Source organism: Alternaria hordeiaustralica (assembly GCF_023758085.1).
Source record: "Alternaria hordeiaustralica strain BMP 2776 chromosome Unknown scaffold_19, whole genome shotgun sequence".
Lineage (NCBI taxonomy): Eukaryota > Fungi > Ascomycota > Dothideomycetes > Pleosporales > Pleosporaceae > Alternaria > Alternaria hordeiaustralica.
In genome coordinates, this window is record NW_026056791.1 from 443,639 (window position 1) to 468,107 (window position 24,469).

General features: G+C 53.8%; 5 protein-coding genes across 5 annotated transcripts; all 5 read right to left on the reverse strand.

The window, feature by feature from the left end:
- Positions 1-6,785: 6,785 nt before the first annotated feature.
- Positions 6,786-7,932, reverse strand: LAE1 (Secondary metabolism regulator lae1; the record flags this gene model as incomplete). The annotated part of the gene is made up of 6 exons (XM_049390628.1): positions 6,786-6,819; positions 6,871-7,296; positions 7,349-7,492; positions 7,546-7,583; positions 7,640-7,658; positions 7,715-7,932. 6 exons carry the CDS (start codon positions 7,930-7,932, stop codon positions 6,786-6,788), a joined length of 879 nt encoding a protein of 292 aa, XP_049241729.1.
- A 4,600-nt stretch (positions 7,933-12,532) lies between these two features.
- On the reverse strand, positions 12,533-16,078 carry J4E84_008051 (uncharacterized protein; the record flags this gene model as incomplete). The annotated part of the gene is made up of 4 exons (XM_049390629.1): positions 12,533-13,413; positions 13,496-13,675; positions 13,735-13,884; positions 14,404-16,078. The coding sequence occupies 4 exons, from the start codon at positions 16,076-16,078 to the stop codon at positions 12,533-12,535; spliced, it is 2,886 nt and encodes a 961-aa protein (XP_049241730.1).
- A 682-nt stretch (positions 16,079-16,760) lies between these two features.
- J4E84_008052 (uncharacterized protein) lies at positions 16,761-18,482 on the reverse strand (the record flags this gene model as incomplete). The annotated part of the gene is made up of 1 exon (XM_049390630.1): positions 16,761-18,482. The coding sequence occupies one exon, from the start codon at positions 18,480-18,482 to the stop codon at positions 16,761-16,763; it is 1,722 nt and encodes a 573-aa protein (XP_049241731.1).
- Positions 18,483-19,020: 538 nt separating this feature from the next.
- On the reverse strand, positions 19,021-21,166 carry J4E84_008053 (uncharacterized protein; the record flags this gene model as incomplete). The annotated part of the gene is made up of 6 exons (XM_049390631.1): positions 19,021-19,091; positions 19,142-19,846; positions 19,902-20,180; positions 20,230-20,444; positions 20,489-20,993; positions 21,046-21,166. 6 exons carry the CDS (start codon positions 21,164-21,166, stop codon positions 19,021-19,023), a joined length of 1,896 nt encoding a protein of 631 aa, XP_049241732.1.
- A 690-nt stretch (positions 21,167-21,856) lies between these two features.
- J4E84_008054 (uncharacterized protein) lies at positions 21,857-24,133 on the reverse strand (the record flags this gene model as incomplete). The annotated part of the gene is made up of 1 exon (XM_049390632.1): positions 21,857-24,133. The coding sequence occupies one exon, from the start codon at positions 24,131-24,133 to the stop codon at positions 21,857-21,859; it is 2,277 nt and encodes a 758-aa protein (XP_049241733.1).
- Between the last annotated feature and the right edge of the window lie 336 nt (positions 24,134-24,469).

Sequence of the window (24,469 nt, forward strand, 5' to 3'; positions counted from 1 at the left end):
GGACGTTCTGGTTCCTTTGTTCCCTTTTGCTCTTTGTTCACGCGATGCTGGCATCAATACAGCATCCACTCGGCGTTGGTAGGGTTTGGGATGAAAACATAAACCGTTACATGTCAGCGGTCACAACTTCACAAGAAAAGTGTTGTGCAATCGCACACAGAGAACTCTTCCGTTTTACGGCCGAACTTGTACTGGATACACGTAGCACATCGCTGCTTTATAATGATAGGCGTTTTGGCTGTGGGAGTAAACTGGTATGCGCTGGGTAAAGGCGCTTGAATGAGCTTGGGTGATGCCATTATCGCGGCTGATGCTATGAGATAGTCTTCACTGTAGTTGAATACACGGCATCTAGACTTGACTCTTCCATTTAGCAGTCTTCAGCGTAACATGTGTGTACATTAAGCTTCCAGAACGTGTTGCGATATGTGTGCACATTATGTTGTTATGGTTTAACACCAAAGGTAAAATCGTTAGAGTAAATACACAGCTAAACAAAGCTAGGCCATGTAACAAGTTCGCGTCCCAAGCCCCGCAACATCCAGGAAATCTTCGTTTCCAAAATTTCAACGCGCCTTCACTCCGCAGCGACCTCCGTCACTTTAACGTCGACGCCTTTCCCCTTCACCTCGATTTCGCTCGGCGCAACATATCCATCCTCTTCTGTGCGTAAAATGTCAGCCTTCTACATCTCTTCTCAATACCAACAAGTGGAAGGGAAAGGACTTACGCATCCGACACTGCACATAGCCGATTGGATAAATCGGCCCGTCCCATCGATCCCAACCTTCTTCGTAAGAGGTTATGGCGGCTTTCTCGCGCTCGAAAGCGAGTTCTGCAGCGGTTGTTGCTGTGAGCTGGGGATTGGAGAGAACGTGGATGGTGGTCATGATCGTTGTTTTCGTTATCGTTCTAGTAACTGTGGAAGATAGGTGAGCAGCTGTAGATGTCGACGCTGATATTGATCTTATCGTTGGGTCGTTATAGCTAGAGCCTTTGGCATGACCTTTGCATATGCATTAAATACTCTTTCCCATCCATACAACCTCCCCATCTCCCCGTAACACCGAACGTGGTGGTGAGACTCTAGATGCGGATACGGGCTTCACGTGCATGCTGCCAACACGCGACATCGTATTCCATTCCCTACATGCATCGACTTGCCAACATCACTCCATTCCCCCGTTCTGAGCCCTTGGTCTTCACTGTATCAATGCAGTTGCACTATAGTTGTACATGGCGGATTACTGATATACAGGGATCGGGTAGTCGCGCCGTCGCGGTGATGCCTGCCGTGTGGTGGCGAGACCGGCTGCTTCCGCGAACCGTCACGCCACCTCCACACGTGTCTCTCCACCAGGACCCTGCATCGTGCTCGAACGAGATTTGCACATGCTGATTCTGCAAGTGTAACCTGATTTGTTGTTTCGTATCTGCCTATCAAGGCTGGATTTGCTTGGGGTTTAGATACTGGATTGCCTGGTTATCACACCATGGTGTTCTGTCGGATTGGGTCATGTGTTTGGTTGTGACTGCTGACGTCTGCTGACACGTTAGAATGGTATGGTATGAGTTGTATATATGGGATACATACTGTTATCACTGGACTACACCATCAACAACTCATATGCTTTCAAGAGAACATAAGCTACCGTAACTCCACTGACACGTCGATTGTCCAACATCCAATATACGAGCACGAACACAACCAAATCACCACCACATGTCACTCTACCCAAACATCCTCGACACCTCAGCCTACAACACCATGCTCGCGTCGCACTACCAGCACCAAACGCCTTACCTACCTTCTTCCTCCAGTAAACTCGCGCACTCACCACACCCACACCACCATATGACTTGCGACCACCTCTCCGACGCAGTCCAAGACTTCTTCTCACACATGTTCGCGCCCGCATCACATCTCGCATGCACGTGTTCGACACCCTGCTGGGCTCCAGCCCCGCTGACTCCATGCAACTACAGCGCGCATGACGGGAAAATAGCGATTGTCGTTGACAAGAATATTGTGGTGGTGGAGGAGACGGACGAGATGGAAGAAGACGGGGGCCCGTTGTGTAGAGAAGCTACGATTGAATCGTGGAAGGTGGGAGGGAAGCAGCAGGAGCAGGCGCAGGAGAGGAGGAATAGGAGGAGGAGGAGTCTTGAGTGGTTGGCTGGTGTGATTGGGAAGGGAGGGGTGTAGGATGATGGTATCTAGTAGAGGAAAACGGATTAAGAGAACCACCCGAGAGTTAATCAATGTTGCGAAGCTGTTGTTAATGGGTTCTATTCAGAGGTTTGACATTGCAATATATGCGAAGAAATAGGTCTTCCGCGCAATTAGAATCAGAGTATAATTAATCGAGGCCGTTATGGTATACGCATATACACAGCTGCAGGACGAGACCTTGTAGTTGATGCATAGTACTAGGGTTGTTCATTGAGTAACTTACATGCTTAAATGCTGCTGCGACTGGGCTAGCTAGAACAGACGCAGTTGTAGTCCTTTCCATCACACATCTGCCCAGGCATATCCCACACTACACGAGGCCACACGCACCCACCTCCAAATGCCCGATCCTTTCCACGTGTCTTCACCCAAATAAACTTCAAGCCTTCGCGCCCCAAACCAAATTTCCTTTCCCATCTCCACACCCAAACTGCACTCATACTACCCTCCCTAAGCGAGCCGCAGGTATGCAAGCTAATATTCCTAAGAACCAACTAAAGCACGGAGTACAGCAGACTAGCGGGAGCCAAGATCGACCGCATGGACTAGAGTACCAAAGCGGAACATATCACGACGAGCTCAATGTCAAATAACGCTGGCCTGACCACGAGGGCGGGGGCTAAAAAAAGGCGTGATTCTAGTAGCTTGGAGTAGTAGTGCGACGGAGGATGGAGTAGTTGGAGTAGTTAAGCGTGATATTAGTGTAGCGAGAGGGAACAAGAAATATACGTGAGGCAGGTGACGCGCTTTCCGTACCCGAAGGTCTTTGGTGTGGATGTAGAGCTCGTGTTCCGGATACGGTGGTGTTCCGCTGTCCGTGGTGAGGTATTGGGATGGGCGTTCCATGAGTCGATGCTGTGTGAGCAAAGGCGGTGGCATGACTGAGGCTTTGCTCCACGATGTCAGTGCAATTTCTCCACGGACTTACTCGAGTTTCTCCACGGACTTTTCCTGATTTTCTCCACGGACTTACTCGTACGCTTAGAGTTGGAGATGCGTAGGCGGCTTGACGACTCACCCGTTCACGGCCGTGTATACGTAGGTACGTACCTCTCTTACCTAGATGAGCTGCTATACGAATGCGACGACTGGCGTAACGACCTACCTCACCGACGATTATCGGCAATGCGAACATTCCCATGCCCACGCCGTGGGCTCATGAATCGCGTCATCGGAGGTGAACGGCCTGGATCGACGGCTATGCAGATCCCGCAAACGCGGTACCGCCGTGTAGAGTCAAAGTTGCGACACAAGTGCTGTCACAGATCTCTGCCACCTTCCCAGTTCTTGCCTATTCTCCGATGCCAGACCCTCGATTCAAGATCTCAGCTTAACCGAGTCGAAACTAAACGAACCAAGCTTTCCGCTAGTAAGTTTGCTAAAGTTGCTACAAGAGCACTAGCTTTAGCACCGGAGTGTTCGACCCTGACCAATGGTTAGCTTTGGATACGTCCCGGCGAGTAAGCGCCATTCCAGGGTGCGTGGTTTGTTGTAGAATATCAGAAAAGTTGAGAAGATTCTTGGTAGAATATTGCTGGTGTTTGAAAGCACTGTTCCTGCAATCCACTCCCCCATGCGAGATGAGGGAGCGGAGAGGAACTCTTATGGCCCCAGCGTTTGTCATCATAGTGGGGGTCCGAATGAACGAAAGGATAACCCGGAGTCGGAAACTTACAGGATAGTGGTCGCCTAGGGTGGCATGGTGCGGAATGTTTCCTCAGCGTAAGCGATGGGAATGTGAGCTGACTGAGTCGAACGGACGGACTTCGAGGGAAGACCAAGTCAGTGGGAACTAATGCGGACCATCTTCGGGACCTGCGAGGGATCCGGTCTGTGGGGCCAGTCACTCTGCAGGCTGACTGGCTGGCTGGCTGATCGTGTAAGAGGGATAAAGCTCATTGGATCCGTGGAGCAGGATCAAGCAGGATCGAGCAGGATCGAAAGGCGCGCCCTTGCATAATGTAAAATGTCGCTGCCTCCGAGAGCGAACAAGATGGGCCGAGTATAGCAATCCATCGTTGTTGTTGCTGGGAGCTGGGAGCTGGGAGAGGATCCGAACGGTTGGTTGTAACCACGCCACCAACACGTCGAAGGACCAGGCAAACGGTTGCCGCTCACCGGCAGATGGGCTAGTGTAATCCCATAACTTCGTGCATATGTATTCTGCAGCAAAGATTTTTTTCGACCTGACAGCTGATGCGACTGGGGACGGAGCGCGGAGAGATCAGCGAGGCCAGAGTTTCATTTCCACCATTCTCTGCTAGCACCGGACAAGTGTGTATATCGCACAGCGATTAGGTCGGCGACTGCGGTTCGCAGCGGGCGAAGATTATCCGGGAGAGTGGTAAGATACAGACGGCGTGGTGACAGGCGGAAATAGTGGCGCAGGGCCGGCGCAGCACGTCGGTGTACTATGTGAGATGCTGCGCGGCAGGACCTCGCCATCGGTAACGAGGGCAGCGGAGGGTGGGAATCGCATCATGGACTGGGTCCTAGGGCGGAATAGAGTTTGCAGCGCTCGCCAGTCACATTGGCGGTGTATAGGTTGGAGCAGAGGAAGAGTTTGGTAGACGAGGTGGATGCCTTGATGGTGCGTACATGGCTGTCGCGTCCGCTCGAAAGGAAGAGAAGATAGACGCAGGGCAGGACGGAATCGGCGGAGGTGAAAAGCGGTCCCCTACACGTGCGGCTCGGTTGCGGGGATGGGGAGGCGTGGTTCTCGGAGGAAGCGCAGAGTCCGGTAGTCTGGCGAAAGGCGATGGCAGATGTAATACGCGATTGTGACGAATTGGCGGTCACGATGCAGGCAGAGCGCGTCGGCAACGCCTGCTCATGCCGATGTCGACCGGCGAGCTGTCACGGCGGTGCCGGACATGTCAGAACATTGTGCGGCGATCACTGACACTGGTGTGCGCATTACAGGCTGAGGGATGCACCGAGAAAGGACCGTGGTTATCAAACATGGTGACATGGCGCCTCTCCATGTCGTTAGCAGGTCGCGCGAACGTGACGCGTTGTTTGGTTGCACGCGGCGCAAGATTGCGATGCGTCGTGGATGGGGGTGTGGGCAAAGGGGAGCGCGGAAAACATGGGTTTGCTTTCCGTGGGTGCATTCGCATTTGCAGTGGCATGCAGCGTGCGTTGGAGTACGCGAAGACCGGAGAGTGAGTAGGTCCGAGTCCAGACGTTGGATGCAGTGATGCACCCTTTCCTCCTACGAGTGGGCGGCCGGCCGTTCCTTCCCTTCTTCCCTGGAGGGTCCGCGGAAGGCACCATACGCGGGATACGGGAGAAGCCTCAGAAGCCTCGGCCGGCCCAAAGCATCGGAACGCACGCCTTTTCCCTCGCCCTCGCCCCCATTCCCACCCCGCATACCACCACCTCGACAAACTTGCTGCCTCTGCTGCAAACGTCATACGAGTCATGCACTCGACTGTCCAGCTGCTAGACTGGGCGCGCGCCGTCGGACATCGTAGTTGCAGCCGTCTAGTATATCGTGCATGCAACTGCATGGGCGATAGACACCCATGTTGGCCATGGCATGCTGCAGCTCGCTTGCTATTATTGCTCCAGAATGGATCGGTCCGGCACCCTGGGCCTCGAGAGGCAGCGATGCAACACTGAAACAATACGCGCCCATCTTATGCGTCCCGCCGTCTTGTGTAGAAGCGCCGCTGGGTCTCCACCGTTACAGATCTTCGAGAGGACATCCTGGACCAGAGCCAAGAGTGCCCACAACGTCGGAACGGCGACGCGTGGCAGCAGCGTATAAACCACGGACAAGTGATAAAGTGCATTGCCACCTGTGCGACGTCATGGCTCCTTCCCAGAGGGTCGATACTTCCGACAGACTTTCTCAGGAGAGGCGTTGCGATAAACTCTATGAGAGGAAGTGGGGGTATATTCCAGCTATTATATACTGCTCGTGCTATCGAGGAAAGGGGACACACCAAGGGTCCTGAGCGCTCCGCTAAAAACAACAACATGCTCGTCAGAAAAGAGCCAAAAGGCCGCATGCAATCCACCATGATTCGCGTCGTGTGCGCTGCACCGACGCAAAAGGACGTGACATGCACAACGAAGCTGACGCGCTGAGACCGCCATGCTCTCGTGAAGATAGAGGCAAACAAATCGTTTTGTCGCAAGGAAACCGAGGTATCAAGGTATCATATTCTTAACATGCCGTAACGCCAGACTGGGGTAGTCGCCCAAAGAAGACCCGATTTTCCCTACCGCAAGATGCGCCATTAGGTGAAGAGCAAGTCGACGCGAGGAAAGGCAGAAGAGGCAAAATCCCCCTGCTCCGAGGTGGTTCGCGCTGGTGCGTGAGCCATGGGATCGGCGAAAGTGAGGCTAAAAATGGTGTCGCGGAATGCACAACATCCTGGAAGCATCTCTAGAGTCCAGGTGTAACGAGGCCGTCGCGTTGATGCGCTCGATAGAGCGTCGGGGGAAAGCCAGTCCGGGCTAGGTGGGTGCCTGGCAGGGGCTACCTGTGTAGCGGGCAGGCAAACTATCCATGAACAGAGTGGTACAAGGGTGGTGCGAGATGCTACTGCTGGGGACGGCGGGCAGTCCAGATGTGGCTTTGGGCCGGTCAGTGGGCGTGGGCAGACGCGGATTGGTGCGTGACTTACATGTTGTTGTACGCATGGATTTTGCGGTTGCAGATTTCCCTGCGAACACTCTCGAGCACTGGCCTGACATGCGCGTTGAGGTCCCACTGATAGACCCTTGTGAGAGGTGCAAAGGTTAGCGCCTCCAGACCCTCGGTCAGGCCCAAGTTGTACCACCTCCCAATATCCTTCTGGTGCGGGTCATTGGGCCATGTGTTGTAGGGGACGCGAATAACCGTCTCCTGGATGTCGATGAAGCCGGCGGCCTGCAGCAGCTGGCGGGTGCGGTGTTCGTAGGCGATTGGGCGCGAAACTCGTTGCGTGGCGTCCGCCAGCCAGCCGTACCACTTGGTGAGCATGCTGTCCGGGGGCAGCGTGTAGTCGTCGCAGCGCGGCTCCATGTCGATTTCAATGTGCTCTATCCAGCCGGTGCCGGGCTTGAGATGTCTGCGGCAGTTAGCAGGGGCGCCCAAAGCGAGGGTCTAGCGAGGGCGCGCACGAGTAAATCTTCTGGTAGAGTTCGGGCCAGCTCGTCACGCTGCCGCACGCCATGCGCAGGTGGATCAGGTCCCAGGAGTCCTCGCCCAGCGTCCATGGGCTCTCGTAGTCGCGTGGTACTCGGAATCGCAGGTTCGGGGGGATTCTGCGGGGGCTGCATCAGTGTCAGGCCGGACAAGCGACGGGCGGGCGGCATACTTCTCAGGCTGAATATTGACGAGATCTAAACCTAGGACCTGCGCACATCATGTCAGCCGTCTGGCAGCAATGCGTCATGCTTAAGTGGGCGCACCTCGGCGTTTAGGTATTTGCTGCACGGGCGCGGTTAGCCTTGCGGAGGTAGCTCTGGCTGCTTTGGCCAACTTACTCGGCCATGTCAATTGCCCAGATGCCCGTCCCACAGCCTACGTCGAGGATGCGGGGCTGCACATTTGGCTGCGTCGGCACCGGCGCCTGGTGCAGCTGCCCTCTCCGTGCGACGGCGAAGAATTGGTGGTAGATGTCCATGCGGTCCTTCTCGGGCTCGTCGCACGGGTACATGTAGAGGCCTCTCCGGAAGCCATGATACCAGCGGCCATTTTCCATGTAGTTGCTGTTCTGAGCGGGCACGGGCAATCTGCGGGCGAGGGTCAGTCTGCGGGCGTGGTACGGAGAGCGGGGGCACACACCCATTCGAAGCCATCGTGACCATTGGAGCGAGAAGTATCGACAGCGAGGGCAGACGGCTAACGGCGAGCGAGGGCGGTGCTAGGGGCCAAGTCGTCGTATGCGCTGATCATGGGACGATGACGGGGACGCGGAAGCAGGGCGCGCTGGAGTCTGGGACGTGTACGGCGTCGAGTGCGGTCAGGCGTGGGTATACTGCTACAGTCCAGCAAGGCGATCTCAGTCATCAGGGCAGAGCGATGCGGGAGGTATTTAAAAGCGGACGACCCCTGCAGTGCTTCCGTCAAGCGCGACTACGAGTGCTGACGCTGGGTCGACCACAAGCAGGCCGGCATCAATGCAAGAGGCAGTCCGAGGCGTGCTCCACTCATCTTTTGCACCTCTCTGGGACCCATCGGCACGCAGGCCATAGCTGAGCTACTATTAATTAGGTGGCCCTGTCCATGCCACTCGCGCTCGGAGCTGGACCCAACCAAGTCAAGTCTCTTCCGGCTACCACAATGGCGGGTGCAGTCGTCTCTCGGAAGCGCATCCGTGCACTCGACTGCCTGCCAGTGCCTACCAATCTCCTAGCAGCCTCTCCCTATCCAGTGCCCCAGGCACGTCGTCTGGTAGCAGCACACACCGCTCCCCAACCTTGGAACACCGTCATGCGCCTCACCCTCAGCATCCGCACCATGATGATTGCATGCACCATCATACACTGTAATGCACCCCCCAGATGGACCATGACAGCCCCTTCCTCTTGGCCGCGACGCCCAATAGAGTGGTAACCGACCTGCGCGGAATCCCGTACCATGCTCCACTCGAGCGAATAGGATTCCCGTCATTCACACACACCCTGCCGGTTCTGTGCTCGTCGTCTGCCGCTTCAGGACACCATCAGCCCTCAGCGACGCTTGTCGGCCCAGGCGACGCTTTCGCGTCCAAGACCGAAATGACTACTCAGGTGATACCATTCAGGCTGGATAATCTCCGCGATCCCCAGCAGCAGCTCAATCACCATGGTGCTTACGCGAGACGAGTACCGAAGAATTGCTTATCCCAGCGGACCGTCAGGCTGCATGCGCGTTTGCCCGCCTGTAGCGTTTAGAGCACGTTGCGAGCATAGCACAAAAGCACTCTGGGACCGATCCCACTGCCCCAATACTTGCAACCAGGTTATGGCAGACCACCGTTTCGACTGCATTGTCGACACAAGTCTTGTTGCAGCGCCGCGCGCCGTTCCGCTGCCGACTGGTCGTTCGGTACAGGAAGGGTTGCGCAAGGGGCCAACCCCGCCTGTCTGTCGGTAGCAGGCTTTGCTTGCGAAGACGATAACAGCAATAAATGCATCGATATCTTTTGTGAGCCCTTTGTGACAGTAGCGTTCGCCAAGTACGTAGCAGGTAGATCGATTGGGCCGATCAAGCCATGGCCATGCAGTCGCCGACACGGCAGGTAACTTTGTCGATACGTGATGCGTCCTGTCGAAAGCGTTCCCAGAAGCATGGTTCACCGCCTAGGATCACACACCTCATTCGCTCCTAGTTGCCGTCTAGAGAACTGCGCCGCACGGGAAGCTATAGCTCGCGAACTGCTTTCTGCGTATAGCTAGAAGGCGATCATCCTGCATCGCTTGCATCTAGCGGGGCCGGCCTTTGCAAAAACTTGAACAAAGACGCCAACGTAATCGTTACAAGCTGCTCCAGGGACTGAGACGCGACGTGGCTGCAGTTGACAGTTCCGCGAGGGACATGCCGACCGCGCCCATGTCAGCATGTCAGCTCCACGATGCAGACGGCGGAGTCCTGGTAGCGAGCCCCCCCTGCAGGCACAGAGGGACCGTTTCAGCTCTCAGCACAACACCAGCATAAATCGGAAACGATGCAACCTCGCGAGGGACGGCTGCAGGGTTGGAGAGGAAGAAACAGGCTGACTGATGGCCGCGAGGGCGACAAGAGTGCGGGGAGGCCTAGACAGACAGCCGTGAGCAAGGCAGAGTGAAACACGGTCGTCGCTGACATGGCTGAACCGGCGTGCTGGGTCTCTCCATAGGGCTGGGAAGGAAAGTGCGACTGGCGAGCCGCCGGTCGGTCGATGCCGCATGAACACCAGAGCTGCCTCCACCATCACCCACCCACCGCGCGACAAACACGGCGCCGTGACGCCGAACTGCTTCTAGCGAGCGTCTCCCCTCTTTTGACAGTCAACGACAAGGTCGATGCTGGTCGTCACTGCCGGCACCCACATGGGTCGCGCCTGGGATACAGCACATCGCGCGACGGCATTCGCCCGCGGCTGCAGAATGAAGCGCGCGTGGGGCTGACATGTCCAGCCTGAGACGACTGAGCATGAGCGCCTGGGCCCTGCCGACACCTCAGCGCACCAGAGACGGCGTTTCAGGCCTGGTGAAGCGGTTCCAGCTATAGTGCACCTGCACAGTAGACATCATCGAAACATCGCAACCAAGCATCATGGCCCGTCTTCTGCAGCACATCTCTAATCGGAAACCTTTGCCAACGCAGAGTCAGCGACCAGGCGCTTCCACCCACCCCAGGCGCGCCGACTTACGGTCCTTCTTTACGTCATTGTCCGTCTTGCCCGCCTACGGAATGACTTTCGGCGCGGGCCTGATATCACCATCTCCAGCTCAGGCATGTGTAGGTTATCCGAGGCAGCCAGATTGCGATGACTGGGGACGCGGCGGTTAGCGAAATTTATCACGGTGTAGTCTACAACACGGCCTGATACCCACCGAGCTTTTGGCGCCCGTTATTCATGCACAACATATCTTCCTTCGACATAGCACCGCCGCTATCTCTTTTCCAGAACCAGCCTCCACGGGCAGTGAGATCTTTCTGGCTACACTTTTCCTTCGCCGCGGGGTCCAATCTTGGGCGCTGGCAACGAGTCAGCATACGTGCCGTGCGGACGCCTTCGATTGCAGCCGTAGATTGTCATACGCGACGATTGTGTCGACCCAGCCGCACTGGCTATGTTCACACATTGCGTATGCCGCAAGTGCTCGACTCGCGGACCTCTGCATCATCTCACGCCGTCACCGTGTCACGGCACATCCCAGCATGTGCGGTGCGGTGGTACAACTCACAAAGACCGTTGGAGACGCACCACCCAGCCCGACGGCTGCTTGCAACCGTATCCACACGGCAGCCGCCGCTGCAACCACCAAGTGCCGAATTAGCAGAAACAGTCCCTTACAACGGACCGAACCATCAGGCTGTACGTGCACGACAAGCCAACTATATTTGTGTAACTTGGAATTTGTAAGGTTTGAACGCACGAGCACAAAGTGCACTGATGATCACATGGGATGTCACGCAGAACACCTGCAGGTAACTACCTTGACATCGACTTAGGCCAGCAACAGGGTCTCCCACGAGGCAAGCCAACGCAGTCTCCTCATACAGGGGCCATGATTCATCGTCTAACCTCCTCACCTGATTTTCACGTTGCGGAGTCTACACAGAGCACGAGAAAATGCAGAGCGTCACCATGAGCCAAGTAACACCGGATACTCGGTACTCCCAGCACGATCTATCACCCTCTTACTGCGAAACTAGCAAGTTCAACACACGACATCGATTTCGATCTCGATACCCGACGGACATGGCGCGCATGTCCGCTCCCAAGATCCGATGTCAGAGCCGTTTCGGACACCAGCGGCAACCCCTTGCTAGACATCGCCTTGTTGCCTACAGCCCGCGCGTCAACTACGATTTGGTTGCAGAATTGTGTCCCTCTGATTCAGAATGTGGGTACTATCATGCACAATCGGGCGTTATTACGCTGTACGTACCACCGGCTGATATCTATCCGACTGAAAATGAGATTGACGTGCTCACCGCCCGCTCGAAAAACTTCAATCTTGTCCAGAACTGGAACCGGTATTCGAAGCCGAACGCCTTGCGTGTGAACAGCATCTCCATCTGTGGGGTTCGCATGTATACCCTGACCCACGTTGGTCTGGCTACGCTGGCGGACCAACTGTCCTGGCGTATGACTAGCGTAAAAGTCTTCGGTATCTCCTCCGTTCGCGCTAAAAAGCAGGGTTCTGCGTGTCATCGCAAATCAAATCACGGCAACGCAGTCACTTGTTTTCCAATGAAATTACGATGTGCGAGGAATTAAGCTTTGCACGTTCTGGAACCCTACACCCGCGAGGGACCCGTCAAAACCCATGAAACCCAAGGCTTCCAACTCGGGAATCACCGTCTACTGTACCCGTCATACTGGTCCCGCTATGTTGGCGTCTCGTCTCATGGTGTATTTTCGACACATGACTGGTGCTAGAGATTAATTATTACCGACGGGATGACCTTGGTATTCGTCTTATACACAACCCGTCCTATTACTACTCCTGTGCAGCTAAACCGTTCTGCTGTTATACACCAGCACAAGCGTCTGTTGAGCAAGGAACATTCCAAATATCTTCCTCACGCCCGAGGCGTGGTGCCGGTCCAACGGCTAGCTCGCATCATGATCGATGCCCATCCCATATTGTACACTCCCGCGACATCTAGACCCATTGCCATCTCTTTCGTATCCACTTCAGGACATACACCAGAAGCACAAGTACAGGAACCTCGATCAAGGGCCCCACCGTACTTGCCAGAGCCTGCCCGCTACCCGCGCCGTAGACCGCAACGACAACCGCGATAGCAAGCTCAAAGTTGTTGCTTGCAGCAGTAAAGCTCTGCGTGCAGCTAACCTTGTAACTGAAACCCATCTTCCAGCAGAACCACACCGTACTCGTAAAGATGACGATGAAGTAGACCAGGAGCGGCGCGCAAACCCTCAGCACATCCGTAATCTGCCTAACAACATGCGCGCCCTGACTAGCAAAGAGAACAATGATCGTGTAAATCAGGCCGATGAGCGAAAAAGGCGCGATATAGCGTATGAACTTGCGTTGATAGCGGTCCTCTCCCAGCATCGACCTCAGTGCCAACCTCGTAATCACAGCGGCACCAAGTGGTATCCCCAAGAAGACACCCACACTCTGCGCGACCTTCTCATACGAAATATCCGTCTTGTTCCCATGACTAACCACCTGGATATAAAACACAGCGAACGGCGCAAACAGCACGATCTGTAATATCGAATTAAATGCCACGAGAACAGCGCAGTAGTCGCCGTCGCCGCCTGCAAGATCCGTCCAGATGAGTACCATGGCGATGCAGCGCGCGATGCCCACGAAAATGAGTCCTTCGCGTAGGTCCTGGCGGTCGGGTAAGAAGGCCCATGCTAGGCCGACCATGAACAAGGGGGCGATGATCCAGTTGAGAACGAAGGAGACGGCGATTTGGATCCAGAGATCGCGTTTCTTGAGAAGGAGATGTAGGGTTTCGAAGCGGACTTTGCAGAGGATGGGGTACATCATCACTAGGAGGCCGATGGCTATATGACGTGTTAGCATCTGGCATGATACCTACGAGATAGACCATAGGATGAGGATGATGATAGAGGGAATGAGACGTACCAATCGGAATACTAACACCCACGAACTCTCCCCTCTGCAACGCTGGACCCACGGAGTCAACGGTATTCCCCAGTGCGATACCGATGCCCATGGCGAGGATAATCCATACGACTAGGAAGCGGTCGAGGAACGAGAGGCCTTTTAGAGGAGGAAGTTCTTTTTGTGTTGATGGATTGTTGCCTGCGAGGATGTTAGGCCACACATCATGAGGTGCAATATGAGAAAAGAATGAAACTCACCCATCAGATCCTCCCCATCACCAGCAACACCATTGATACCGGCTTTCTCGACATCGCCAGCCTGTCCATCTCTTAACTGTGCATCTTTCTCGTCGCGTATCGCTCCTCGCTCAACAGTATCCATCTCTTCTTTTACTTCGTCTTCTCTTTCTGTATCGCCGTATTCACGATACACGCGTTGGTATATCGCAATTGAATGCGACACGCGCTGCGTCTAAAGTAAGTAAAGTGACGATGGCAAAAGGGAATATCAGCCAATCAAAACGCAGCAGTGACGTTTTCCTGCCGCCAAGCCGCTAACAGCGGGCGGTGAGGCGAAGTTTGGAAATGACGAACGTGATGGTGTTGGCGATCCTTTTCGCGGATACAGCATGCGCAGTCTTTGGCATGGCATTTTGCAGTGTCGCGTTTGGATAGCTGATGAGTAACTGGCTGAGCCTATCATATAGCAAGAGATGGAAACGTGTTCTTCATGTCATGGACGGGTGTTGGGATGTTTAATCCATTGAGGGTTGCTAACTACTGCTACTCCTAGTACGTCTTTCCCAGCCGAAACTGATCTCGACATCTGGAGTCTGGAGATGAGGGCTCTCTTTTTCCCTTCATTGCGGGTGATTCATAATGAGTGCCAAGTACAGTGTGCCCGTTTGTTGAATCCTGTATAACAACCTTCCACCCACGAACAAAGGTTCTTGAGACACTTGATCAGGCTATAGCGCGTCTCGTCGTCCCAGCCTTCTGGCACTTCATGAGACATGAACCCATTCATGTGGCTGTCTGGCACCCACCACCTCTCTCTCACGAGTTCATGCAATGAAGCAACATCCACCATGTTCATTGTCTTTTCCCTAACCCGAACACCATTGGGCAACGATATATTTTGCCAGTAGGTAACTCGCACGGGGAGACAGTGATGGTTGAGCTCGATCTCTACCATAGGATCTCGAACCCTCAGTGGAATCCTCGGTGAAATCATCAGTGAGTGCTCCATAAGAACCAAGACATACTTCCGGATCTCGCCAAGTGTTGTAATGTGGTCTCGGGTCTCATCACGGCCACATACACGAACGATGATGGTGGTCCCGGGTGGAAAAACGGAAGTGACCCGCAAGAGGTCCCTTGCGTCGATACGAACTGTAGCCAGATGTAGTAGCTCGTCTGTCTGGAACTGCAGAACGATACTTGGCGCAATCTTGTACCTCTGGGATGCTTCGATTGGTGTACAACTCCGCAGTCTTCCCTGTTTCTGGCCGTAATGCTGAACAACGCGGCGATCAAGCCTTTCAAACATGGCCGAGGAAGATCGAAGAGTATTTGAGCTCAGGAAAATGATGAAATCACTCTTGCAGTGAAAGTCGGAAGAGACTATAGTGCGGACTTGAACATTGACGTGGAGCATGCTGAGATTGAGCCCATTCGTAACGCCTGTGTTGAAGTTGTATGTGATCTCACGATTGGTGGACGCAAACCGAGCAATAGTTCTAACGACGTCGTTAGGCAGATTGAGAAGATTAGGTCGACTCGGTACAAGCTCGTATCCCTGTGTCTTCTCCGACAATTGGAATCGCTGTGTGACATCGGCCTTACGGCTAGTCGAGAGAAAGCGGATGGTACCTTGCTTGCCGTTCGGTGCCACTTTGATATCCCGTAGTAGACGGCGTGCGTTCTTCAACTTGAGTGTGTCCAGTCTTCCGAGCTCATAAAGGACCTTGGTGAAGTGCTTGGGGTCAGGACCCAATTCATCAGGGTCGGGGTATTCATCGGAATCGGGGTGTATACGACGCCCACTACTCTCGAAACGAACTGACAGATCGCGTGCGACTCCGTTCCAGAACACATCGAGAAACGGCAAGATATCTATGTCACTGCGGGACCACCTGTAAAAGTCTTCCCAAAATGGAAGATGATCATACGCATTTGATAAATGCGGAGCGTCCGTATCGATGATAACGGTACGCAATGCTGAGAGACTCGATCCGATCTCTTGCGTCCACTCCAGATATGCCTTTGTAGGAAAGAGAATGGTCCCTTCATCAAGGACTATGCCGTAGTTGAATTGGAAGATATTGTGGCCGTAGAGAACGCCGATTGCCTCATGGTAGATCTGGCGGCAAGTCTGAAGGATGGCCGGACTTCCTGAGAAGCTGCCAGTCTTGATGGCTGTGTCGTCTTGGCTGCTGCCCGCGATCAAGATGGGCTCGTCTTCTACTAGTAAGTATTCGTAGATTTGATTGCGCAGTTCGGCCGGGATGGTGAGTAGTGAGGTCGCAGTCGGGTTGCTGGTTTGCGAATACACTTGTGCGATCTGCCCATGAAGTATGGGATTCGGCAGTGGGAAGTGCATGACTGGATGAGAGACAGCGCTTCAGCTGCCAAGTGGTGGTGCCGCGGCGGCAACTGGAATTCGTTAGTAAGTGCACATACACAACTACAGTGAGGAAAGAGCCTACGGGGTGGCTGTGGGCGTATCTGTATGCAAGCCTGGAGTTGCAGAACGCGCGAGTACAGTGCTCAGCGTGGCTCCCTACAACACGAGGGAAGCGACGATGGTTATGTGAGTGTCGGTGTTCAGGAATTCGCAATGAGGTTATTGTGCTTGAGCTTGGACCTTAATTGTCCTAAGAGGAAAGAGCACCCAGGCAGCCATTGTTTGCACTAGCGCGCTAGGAAGGTGTTTCGTTCACCCTACACTACGTTATCTTCTCATATCTGTACCCAGGTGATGGACAGTCCGCTGGCAATGAGCCTGCACGTTGACGGCGACGCACAACCGCAACTACTGGATGATGCGATTCAATTAATCTAAGGTACACCGGTCACAACGGCCAGGTGGTGCAGATGAAAGACACATTGTATGACGCGCACGCAGATGTTTGGGAAGTGATGATGGATTTGGGCTTCCATGTGGAGCGGTGTAATTTGGAATGGGTTACGCCCAGGTAGATGTGTGCTAAACCACTACTAAATCCATAAGAGAAAAGCGAATACATGAGGAAAGAACATGCGTGTGCATGGCGTTCCTCTACTTAAAGGCAGAGGTGCCAAAGACGCCAAAGAATGTCATGCATCGTCTTATTCTCCCAGGCGTCCCAGTCTCCGTCCCGTGATAGCCAACCGAAGCAGATCAGATTTGGGTTATCTTTTGTTGGACTGTCTAGTTGTTTGCACCAGCTAGGATTGCGCTTGTCAAATAACAAGACGAGGTCCGCCGAGTCCGAAATCTTCACCATGTTGACAACGGAACGTTGCATGCCTTCCCCGGTCCTCCGGATCGTAGCTCGCATGGGGACACACTGCTTGTTCAGCTCAACTTGAGCACTTAGCTTGCGGGTTTCTGCAGCTGTTTCTGGCTCCAGATGCTTCAAAAGCCGGTAGGTATCCTTTCGAACAGCGCTCAACCTTGTGGTATGATCTTGGATCTCGTTTTCGCCACCGCACACGCGAATTATAATCGCAGTGTTGGCTGGGAAAACCGAAGTGACGCGTAGGAGATCCCATGCATCAATCTGAACGGCAGCTAGGTGCGGCGCCTCGCTTGTCTGGAACTGCAAGATGATGGTCGGTACGTTCCCGTGCCATTTGCTTGCGGTAACCGGATTACAGAGTTTTAGGGACTCATAGTATCTTGATTTCGTCTGCGCATAAGTCTCCGAAACGCGAGAATCAAGTCTCTTGAACATTGCCTTGGAGGATTGGATGGAACCAGTACGCAGAAGTAAGGTAAAGCGGCTTTGGCGTAGAAACGATGGTGCAACGAGATTGCGAAGCTGAGAATTGACTTTGAGCATGCCGGGCTGTTGGCCAAGCGTGACACCGTTGTGGAAATCGTACGTGAATTCGTGATCGCCAAGTGCAAGACGAGTGATGGTATCTTGGACACGGTAAGATAAATCGAACATAGTCAAGGGGCTTGTCCGAGGAACAATTTGGTATCGCCGAGTCACCATTGACATCTCAAACGCGTGCCACATAGAGCCTCCCCAGTCAGTCGATCGATACGCAATCCTGCCTCTGGTACCGGACGTATACAGATAGACAGATTTGAGCAAGCGACGCGTTTTCTGCAAATCGAGTGCATCGTTTTTTCCTAGCTCAGAAAGAACGTTGGCGATGGATGATGCGTCATGCTGTTCCTCTTCGAAGTCGGATTCGTAGTCATCTAATTCATCGTCCTCGGCCATTTCAAACATGACTGATGTGTTGCGTGTGTCGCTGTTCCAGAAGACGTCCAGTAAAGGCAAGACGTCTATCGCCTGACGGGAATATTTGCGCACATCTCTTCCGAACATCCAATCTTCATACTTCTCCGGTATCTCGGGCACGTTCAGGTTAATGCTGATAGTGCGCAGTTTCGGAAGACAGGAGCCAATGTCTCCTATCCATCTTTTGCATACGTTGATGGGACTAATGATCTTAACCTTGAAAAGGTCGTCCTGTATGTTGTGTTGGAAGCGGAACGCATTCCGGCTGTAAAGGAGACCGACTGCCTCATGATAGATCTGACGACAAGTACGAAGGATAGCAGAGCTTCCTATGGAGGTAGAAGTCCCTTTGGTTACCTTGGTCTTTGTGTACTCAACCGTGGTGATCTCGATCGTTATAGGGCAGGGTTCCACAAGAAGATACTCGTAGATCTGGTTGCGTAGCTCAGGCGCGATAGTGAGTAGTGAGGGTACATCCGGTGCCACAGATCCGGAGCACGCTTGCGCGATGCGGTTGCGCTTAGGATCTGGGACTGGAAAGTGCATGGCTGCAGTTCGAGACGGTGATTGGGCTGGTGTTCGAGTGCCGCGGTCGGCGTAGGTGCGACTGGCAGTCATTAGTAAGTGCACAAATACCATACCCGTAATGAGCGAAGAACTTACGGGATAGCCTGCAGCGTTGTTGCAAGCGCTTGCGACACGACTTATCGCAATGTATTGCTGTGTTTCTGTACAAGACGACAGAAACGGTAGAGAGCAGGTGAGCGTCGGAATTGTGGAAGTTAGTGAGGTTGTAGCGCTTGGACCTCGCTTGTTCTGGAAGGAAAGAGCGACGACGGTTGTCCCAGAGCGCGAAAGACGTCTCTCACTCACCTGAATTACGTCATGTTGAAGCGATACCTCAGAAAACGTGATGACAATGAGTGACTGCGAAGCCTGATGCCAAAGAAGGAGCGACGATAACTATCGCATGAGAGGACGAGATACCCTGCTGCGGATGGTTACACTTCCAATGCGCGCAGATACCAGCAACATGAGTTGCATCTTCATAACAGCAAGACATCTGCATTCAACCCAACAATATCTAAATACGACCCCTCTCCAGAAATTGCTTCGGCAAATCCACAGTCTTCGCGCGCATGTATTCCATAGCATCTGCCACACCATTAGTAACTCTCCCACGAACAAACACACGCTGAACTTACTCTTCCCCAAAGTATCATACGAAGAACACGTATTATACCCCCCATCCCTAAGATGATCATGCAGCAAAAAATGCACCGACCGAATCCCCGCAATCTCAAACCGGTCAATTGGCTTGCCCTGGTACTCGTCCTTACCCAAAAGCTGCTTAACGCGCTCGATCGTCATGAACGAGCGAAGCCAATCCCACTCATCGTCGTGGCGCACGAAGAAGCCGCAGTTGCAGTCTGATGCTTTGTCTCCAGAGCGGCCGGCGACGATGTAGCCTAGTGGTGCGCGAACGGTTTCGCCGAAGGAAGTTAGGTCGGCTGGGGAGGTGGTCTCGTAGGAGGCTTGTTGGCGGGGGTATTCTTTTGTGATGGCTGGTGGGCTCAGGTCGGTGGACGTTTTTTTGCCGTACATGGTGTGAACGCGTAGGGGGAGTTGGTCTTGGGGGAGGAGCGAGACCCAGTAGTCGTAGTACGGCTTTGGTGCGATCTGGCGCAAGTCGTTCGATAGCGACAGACCGGGGGCAGATTGGAGGAATACTTCGAGACACCAGCGGTTGAAGCCGTTGGGGATGTCGGGTCGTACTAGTTCGGGGTCGGAAGTCTGGGCGAAGATGCGGAAGTCGACTGTTGCGACGTCTTGGTTGCGGGCATCGATTGGCGAAGAGCCGTTTTGGTGGAATCTGAGTGTCTTGAAGCGGTTTACGTTTTCGCCCATGGCTGCTCATGTTAGTCCCGCGTTGCGTGTGTGTGTGTGGACAAGACGTGTGCTTACCGTAGCGGATTTGGTCTTCAGTAATCTTGCACTTCTCCTCAATATCGAGACCGCATACAAACATATGCCACTCGCATTGCCAGCCGGCTGGAGCGGTAATACCTACCTTGGTCGTTGGTGGCGGGGGAAGACCCTTGACTCCCGTGACACGCACAAGATCCTCACCCACTTGCTCCATCTTGACGTCTGTGATATCGGCCGTAACATCACAGTTGTAGTATAGTGGTCCCTGGATCTCGTATAGCAGCTGCGAAGTGCATGTTCCGACGGTCACGCAACCTGTTCGTGTTAGTCGTATGATTCTCCGACTCAAGGTGCTTTCGCTTACCTCCGGTATCTTTCTCTTTCGCAATATTGAAGCTACCATCGTATTCGACCTCTGCAATAGGAAAGCCCATGTTGACGTGCTTCCCAGTCTTCATAAGGTCTTTGAACATGGAGTAGTATCCTCCAGTAACGTAGGCTGAACACTCTACAAGATGGCCTGCAATGAGCGCTCCGGCAAGTTCGTCAAATTGATCGTTCTTCCAGTCATGCCACCACCTGATCACGTTAGCTGAGGTCAAAAATACATTGTTGTAACTTACGCCGCAGCACCAATGACCGGCGCAGCATCTGCAAGCCTTCCACCAAGCACGATATCAGCACCCTGTCGAAAAGCCTCTGCTATGCAAAGTCCTCCTAAATACGCCTGTGCGCAGATTGGCTGCATTCCCCATTCCTCCAGCTTCTTGCCATGCATTAAGCTTTCGAACTTCTCTCCCTTTTTGATAAGACTGTTGACCTGTCCCGTCACATCGTCTCCTTCTATCCATGCCACTTTGAGGTGACCAGCACCCGCTTTCTCCAACATATCGACTACAACTTCCGCGAGAAGTTCGGTATCTGAAGCACCAGCATTCACCGCGAGCTTCGTCTTGTTCTTGACTAGATTCGGTATCGCTGGCTCGAGGCACTGGATGAAGGTATCGGCGTACATGGCGTTCTTCTTCCGGTCTTCAAGGCTCGTCGTGCCATTGGTGCTCTTCGTGGGCTTCTGCTTTACTTTGCCGCTACCATGTACGGTCATGGTCATTTCGGATAGCCAATCGCCTGTTCGTGTCAGCTCAAAGTCCTCCATAGCCAGCGTTCAGGGGGGTCTTACCCATCACAACATCAACCTCCGGATCACCCGCCATCCTCATAATAGCAGTCGAACGATCCGTAAACCCTCCCGAGCATCCTGCGATGCGCACAGCGCGCTTGCGGTCAGTAGAAGGAGACATTTTCACTCGTTTGGGGTTCGGCGCCATATAGAACTCGTGTCAACAATCTGAGATCAAGATCAATTGCTCCATGACGGAGGCTCTCAAAGCTATATACCAGGCCGTCCAGGACCAGCTTTCCGGGGTACGGCAAACCATCGAGGCTCTTGCAGGGCCGTTCCTCTGGTATCGTCCAATGGCGGCTATGCACAAAGGTAGCGCGGCACTCATGTCATGTACTGGGAGCTACTTGCGGATAATCTTGAACGATGGAAGACGATTTCCTGAGAGCTTATGGCGGGGTTGCGGGGAAAGAGACGGACGCGAGCGCGCTGTGCTGTTGGAGGCGCAGGAAGCCATTTTCGTCGCGATATAGTAGAAATCGTACATTCGGTGCAGTTTCCTTTTGGTTGAAATGTCGGTTCGCGCACCCAGCATGCGCGTGCTTGACGTTCGCGAGTTGGCGAAGTAGGAGAGCACGAGGGAACGGTAACGCGCGATGTTCGCGATTCGGCTAACGAGTCATTCTAGCCAGCAACGAGGTTCTGTATGACTCGCCGACTATGTCCAGCTTCAGGAAAGAGCGCTCCAGCCATCATCTTGGGTCTAGCAACGTCACTGGTGAACCACCCCGAAGAAAAGCACAAACTGATCGAAGCTGTCTATACATTGCATCCAGAGACTACACACATATTCCAGTCTCCCAACCATTCAAGGCGCCAAATTCTCAATCACCAACCATACCCCCATCTTTCCCTCTCCTCCCTTCTCAGACCCCTCTCGCGCTTTCCCACCAACCGCCATGGCCTTCACCCCCCTCTTCTCCCTCTTCATCTCCTCTCTCGCCTCCCGCCACTCCCTCTTCACAGCCAATCTCTCCTTCTTCAACTCCTTCCTCTGCACTTTATACTCTTTCTTCGCAGCCTTCCATTCCGGATCCTTCTTGGATTTGGATTTACCTTTGCCCTTGGTGTCGGTGTGTTTGGCTTTGGCTTTGAGTTCGCGTTTCTTGGCTTTGTGGTCTTTCTTGAGTTGGCGGTTCCGTTGTTTGATCTGGCGGCGTGCGACTCTGAGGGCTTTGGTCTTGTCGGTGGTGGCAGGGGTGAAGTCGGAGTCAGAATCGTATTCAGAATCAGAGTCCGAGGACGAGTCTGAACTATCTGATGATATTGAGGAGGTATCGTCGTCGTCATCCAGGTCCTTGACTGCAGCTTTGCCCTTATCCTTCTTGTCGGTGGGGTATGCCGTGTCGATTTTGCGGTCGCCGTATAGCACGCCTGTTTCTTGGCCCGGTGGCGTATCGTACGCAGGTGGTAGGTCGTTGTGGACTTGCTCGTACGAGGCAGGACCTGAGGTAGTAGGCCCTCTGTTCCCACTCATACTCACACTTCCACCTGCATTTCCACTAGCCATCCTACCCACCTCCACCCCGAAAGCACTAGCGCGTTTACCGATCTCAACACCCAAATCACCCATGTGTTTACCGAATTGCTCCCCAATCTTTCCTAATTCTTTGCCTACTTCTGCCCACTCGTTTCCGGATTGTGGTGGTCCACGTCCACGTCCACGTCCGCCACGAGAGGAGCAGCCTCCTCTACCGAAGAAGGTGTTGCCTCGGGGCCCGAATGGTCCTCGACCGCCGCGCCCGAAAGGCCCATTGCCAGGTGTACCAAAAGGTCCGTTGCCAGGTGCACCGAAGGGGCCATGGCCTGGCATACCAAAGGGTGACCAGTGACCGCCTCGTCTGCCGCGAGGATGATGGCCACCCCGTCCGTGTCGACCATGTGCGTGTGAAGACTCCTCTGGAGGTCCAGGAATGGAGTGAGGTGGGTCTTCATATGTTCCAGCAGATCCTAGCGCCCTGTTATGCGACGATGTGTTTCCAACATAATCAGGCGAGCCAGTAGCCGTCTGACCCGAGAACCGTTCACTCATCTCATGCAGCTTAAGCACTCTCTCGCTCGGCATCGGCACTGCGTCAGCGTCGAGAGCTTCGATCCAGGGGTATAATTGCCTTGCACGCCATTCAGCCGTTGCAGACTTATCGGCCAAGTTGGCGAGAACGGTGGGTTTGTGGCCCGCAGGTATAGGTAGCATATCCAGAAGCGCAGTCTCGCTGCGGAACGACACAATCAGACCTCTCGGCGCGAAGAAAGCTTCATTCGCTCCTCGAATGTAGTCGTGTACGATGCTGGAAGAGAGTCCTTCATGCGTCGATTCGTGTAGCAAGTCTTCGGCCGTCGTGTGCGCGGCTGTAGTCAGGACCTGTAGACCGTACAAGAACTCTGCAAACTCGGCTGGCTTGATGGAATGCCGGTCCAACACTTCAGCGTACGCAACTAAGAAGTATACGTGTTCATCTGCACGTCTTGCCGGTCCTGCATGGTCAGGTATCGCGATGATGCGGTTTAGATGCGGAGCATACTGCGCCTTAGCATCTGGTTCTTCACGGCTGAACTTCAAGGCTTGGGTGAGCAAGTCAGAAGCCAGATCGGGCTGTTTGCTCGACGAAGAAGTAGGTTCGCTATGCACTCGTCCCACTGCGATGTTCTCACTCGTACTGACATGCTGGACTGGGACACTTGTGGCCTTGTCGTTTGTATGATTCGCATAATCCGGCGCTTGTTCCTGTTCACTTGCAGGATCTGGTTCTTCGCCTCTTACACGGTACTCCCATACTTCTGGCTCGTTTGGTCCTTCATTGGCAGTAATGCGATGGGCTTCGATTTGGCTGGGGTCTACGGGCGCGATGCCATGACGCGTGTCGTGGACGGCTTGGTCCCGCGCCTCGTCGTAGGATGGTGGCAAATCTTCATACTGGGGACCGCCTGGGCTGTGGACGGGGGTTGGCTCAAACTCGTTGTCGGAGGAGTCGGCGATGGAGGTTGCGCTTGGTGTAAATGCGACGTTGGACTGTGATGATGCCGATGGGAGTGGTGGGTTGGAGGTGAGGTTGGTATTGGCGGGGTATGATGGTTGGCCGGCCATGATCAAAGTAAATCACAAAAGCCAGTGTTGAGTCAATGTGACGATGTAAAGTAAGACGTGGAACTTAGAGAAAGCGTACTTAAGGTTGAGGCGTAAAGGACGAACTAGAAGCTTGTTTATTCGTACCTACTCCACTGACCTGCACAGCCTCACAGAAAGCTGCTGCCTTCAGATGCGGGGAGATGCCCAATCGCAACTTCCAACTCGAAACCACGCGTTTTGTCTAGCAATATTCAACGTCCAGTAAGACGACACAACTTGTCAGATATGACGCGTGGGCAAGAGGGCCGCAGCTGCGCAGCAATTGAGTTGGGAAACGGTGTGTGAGAGCGGGGC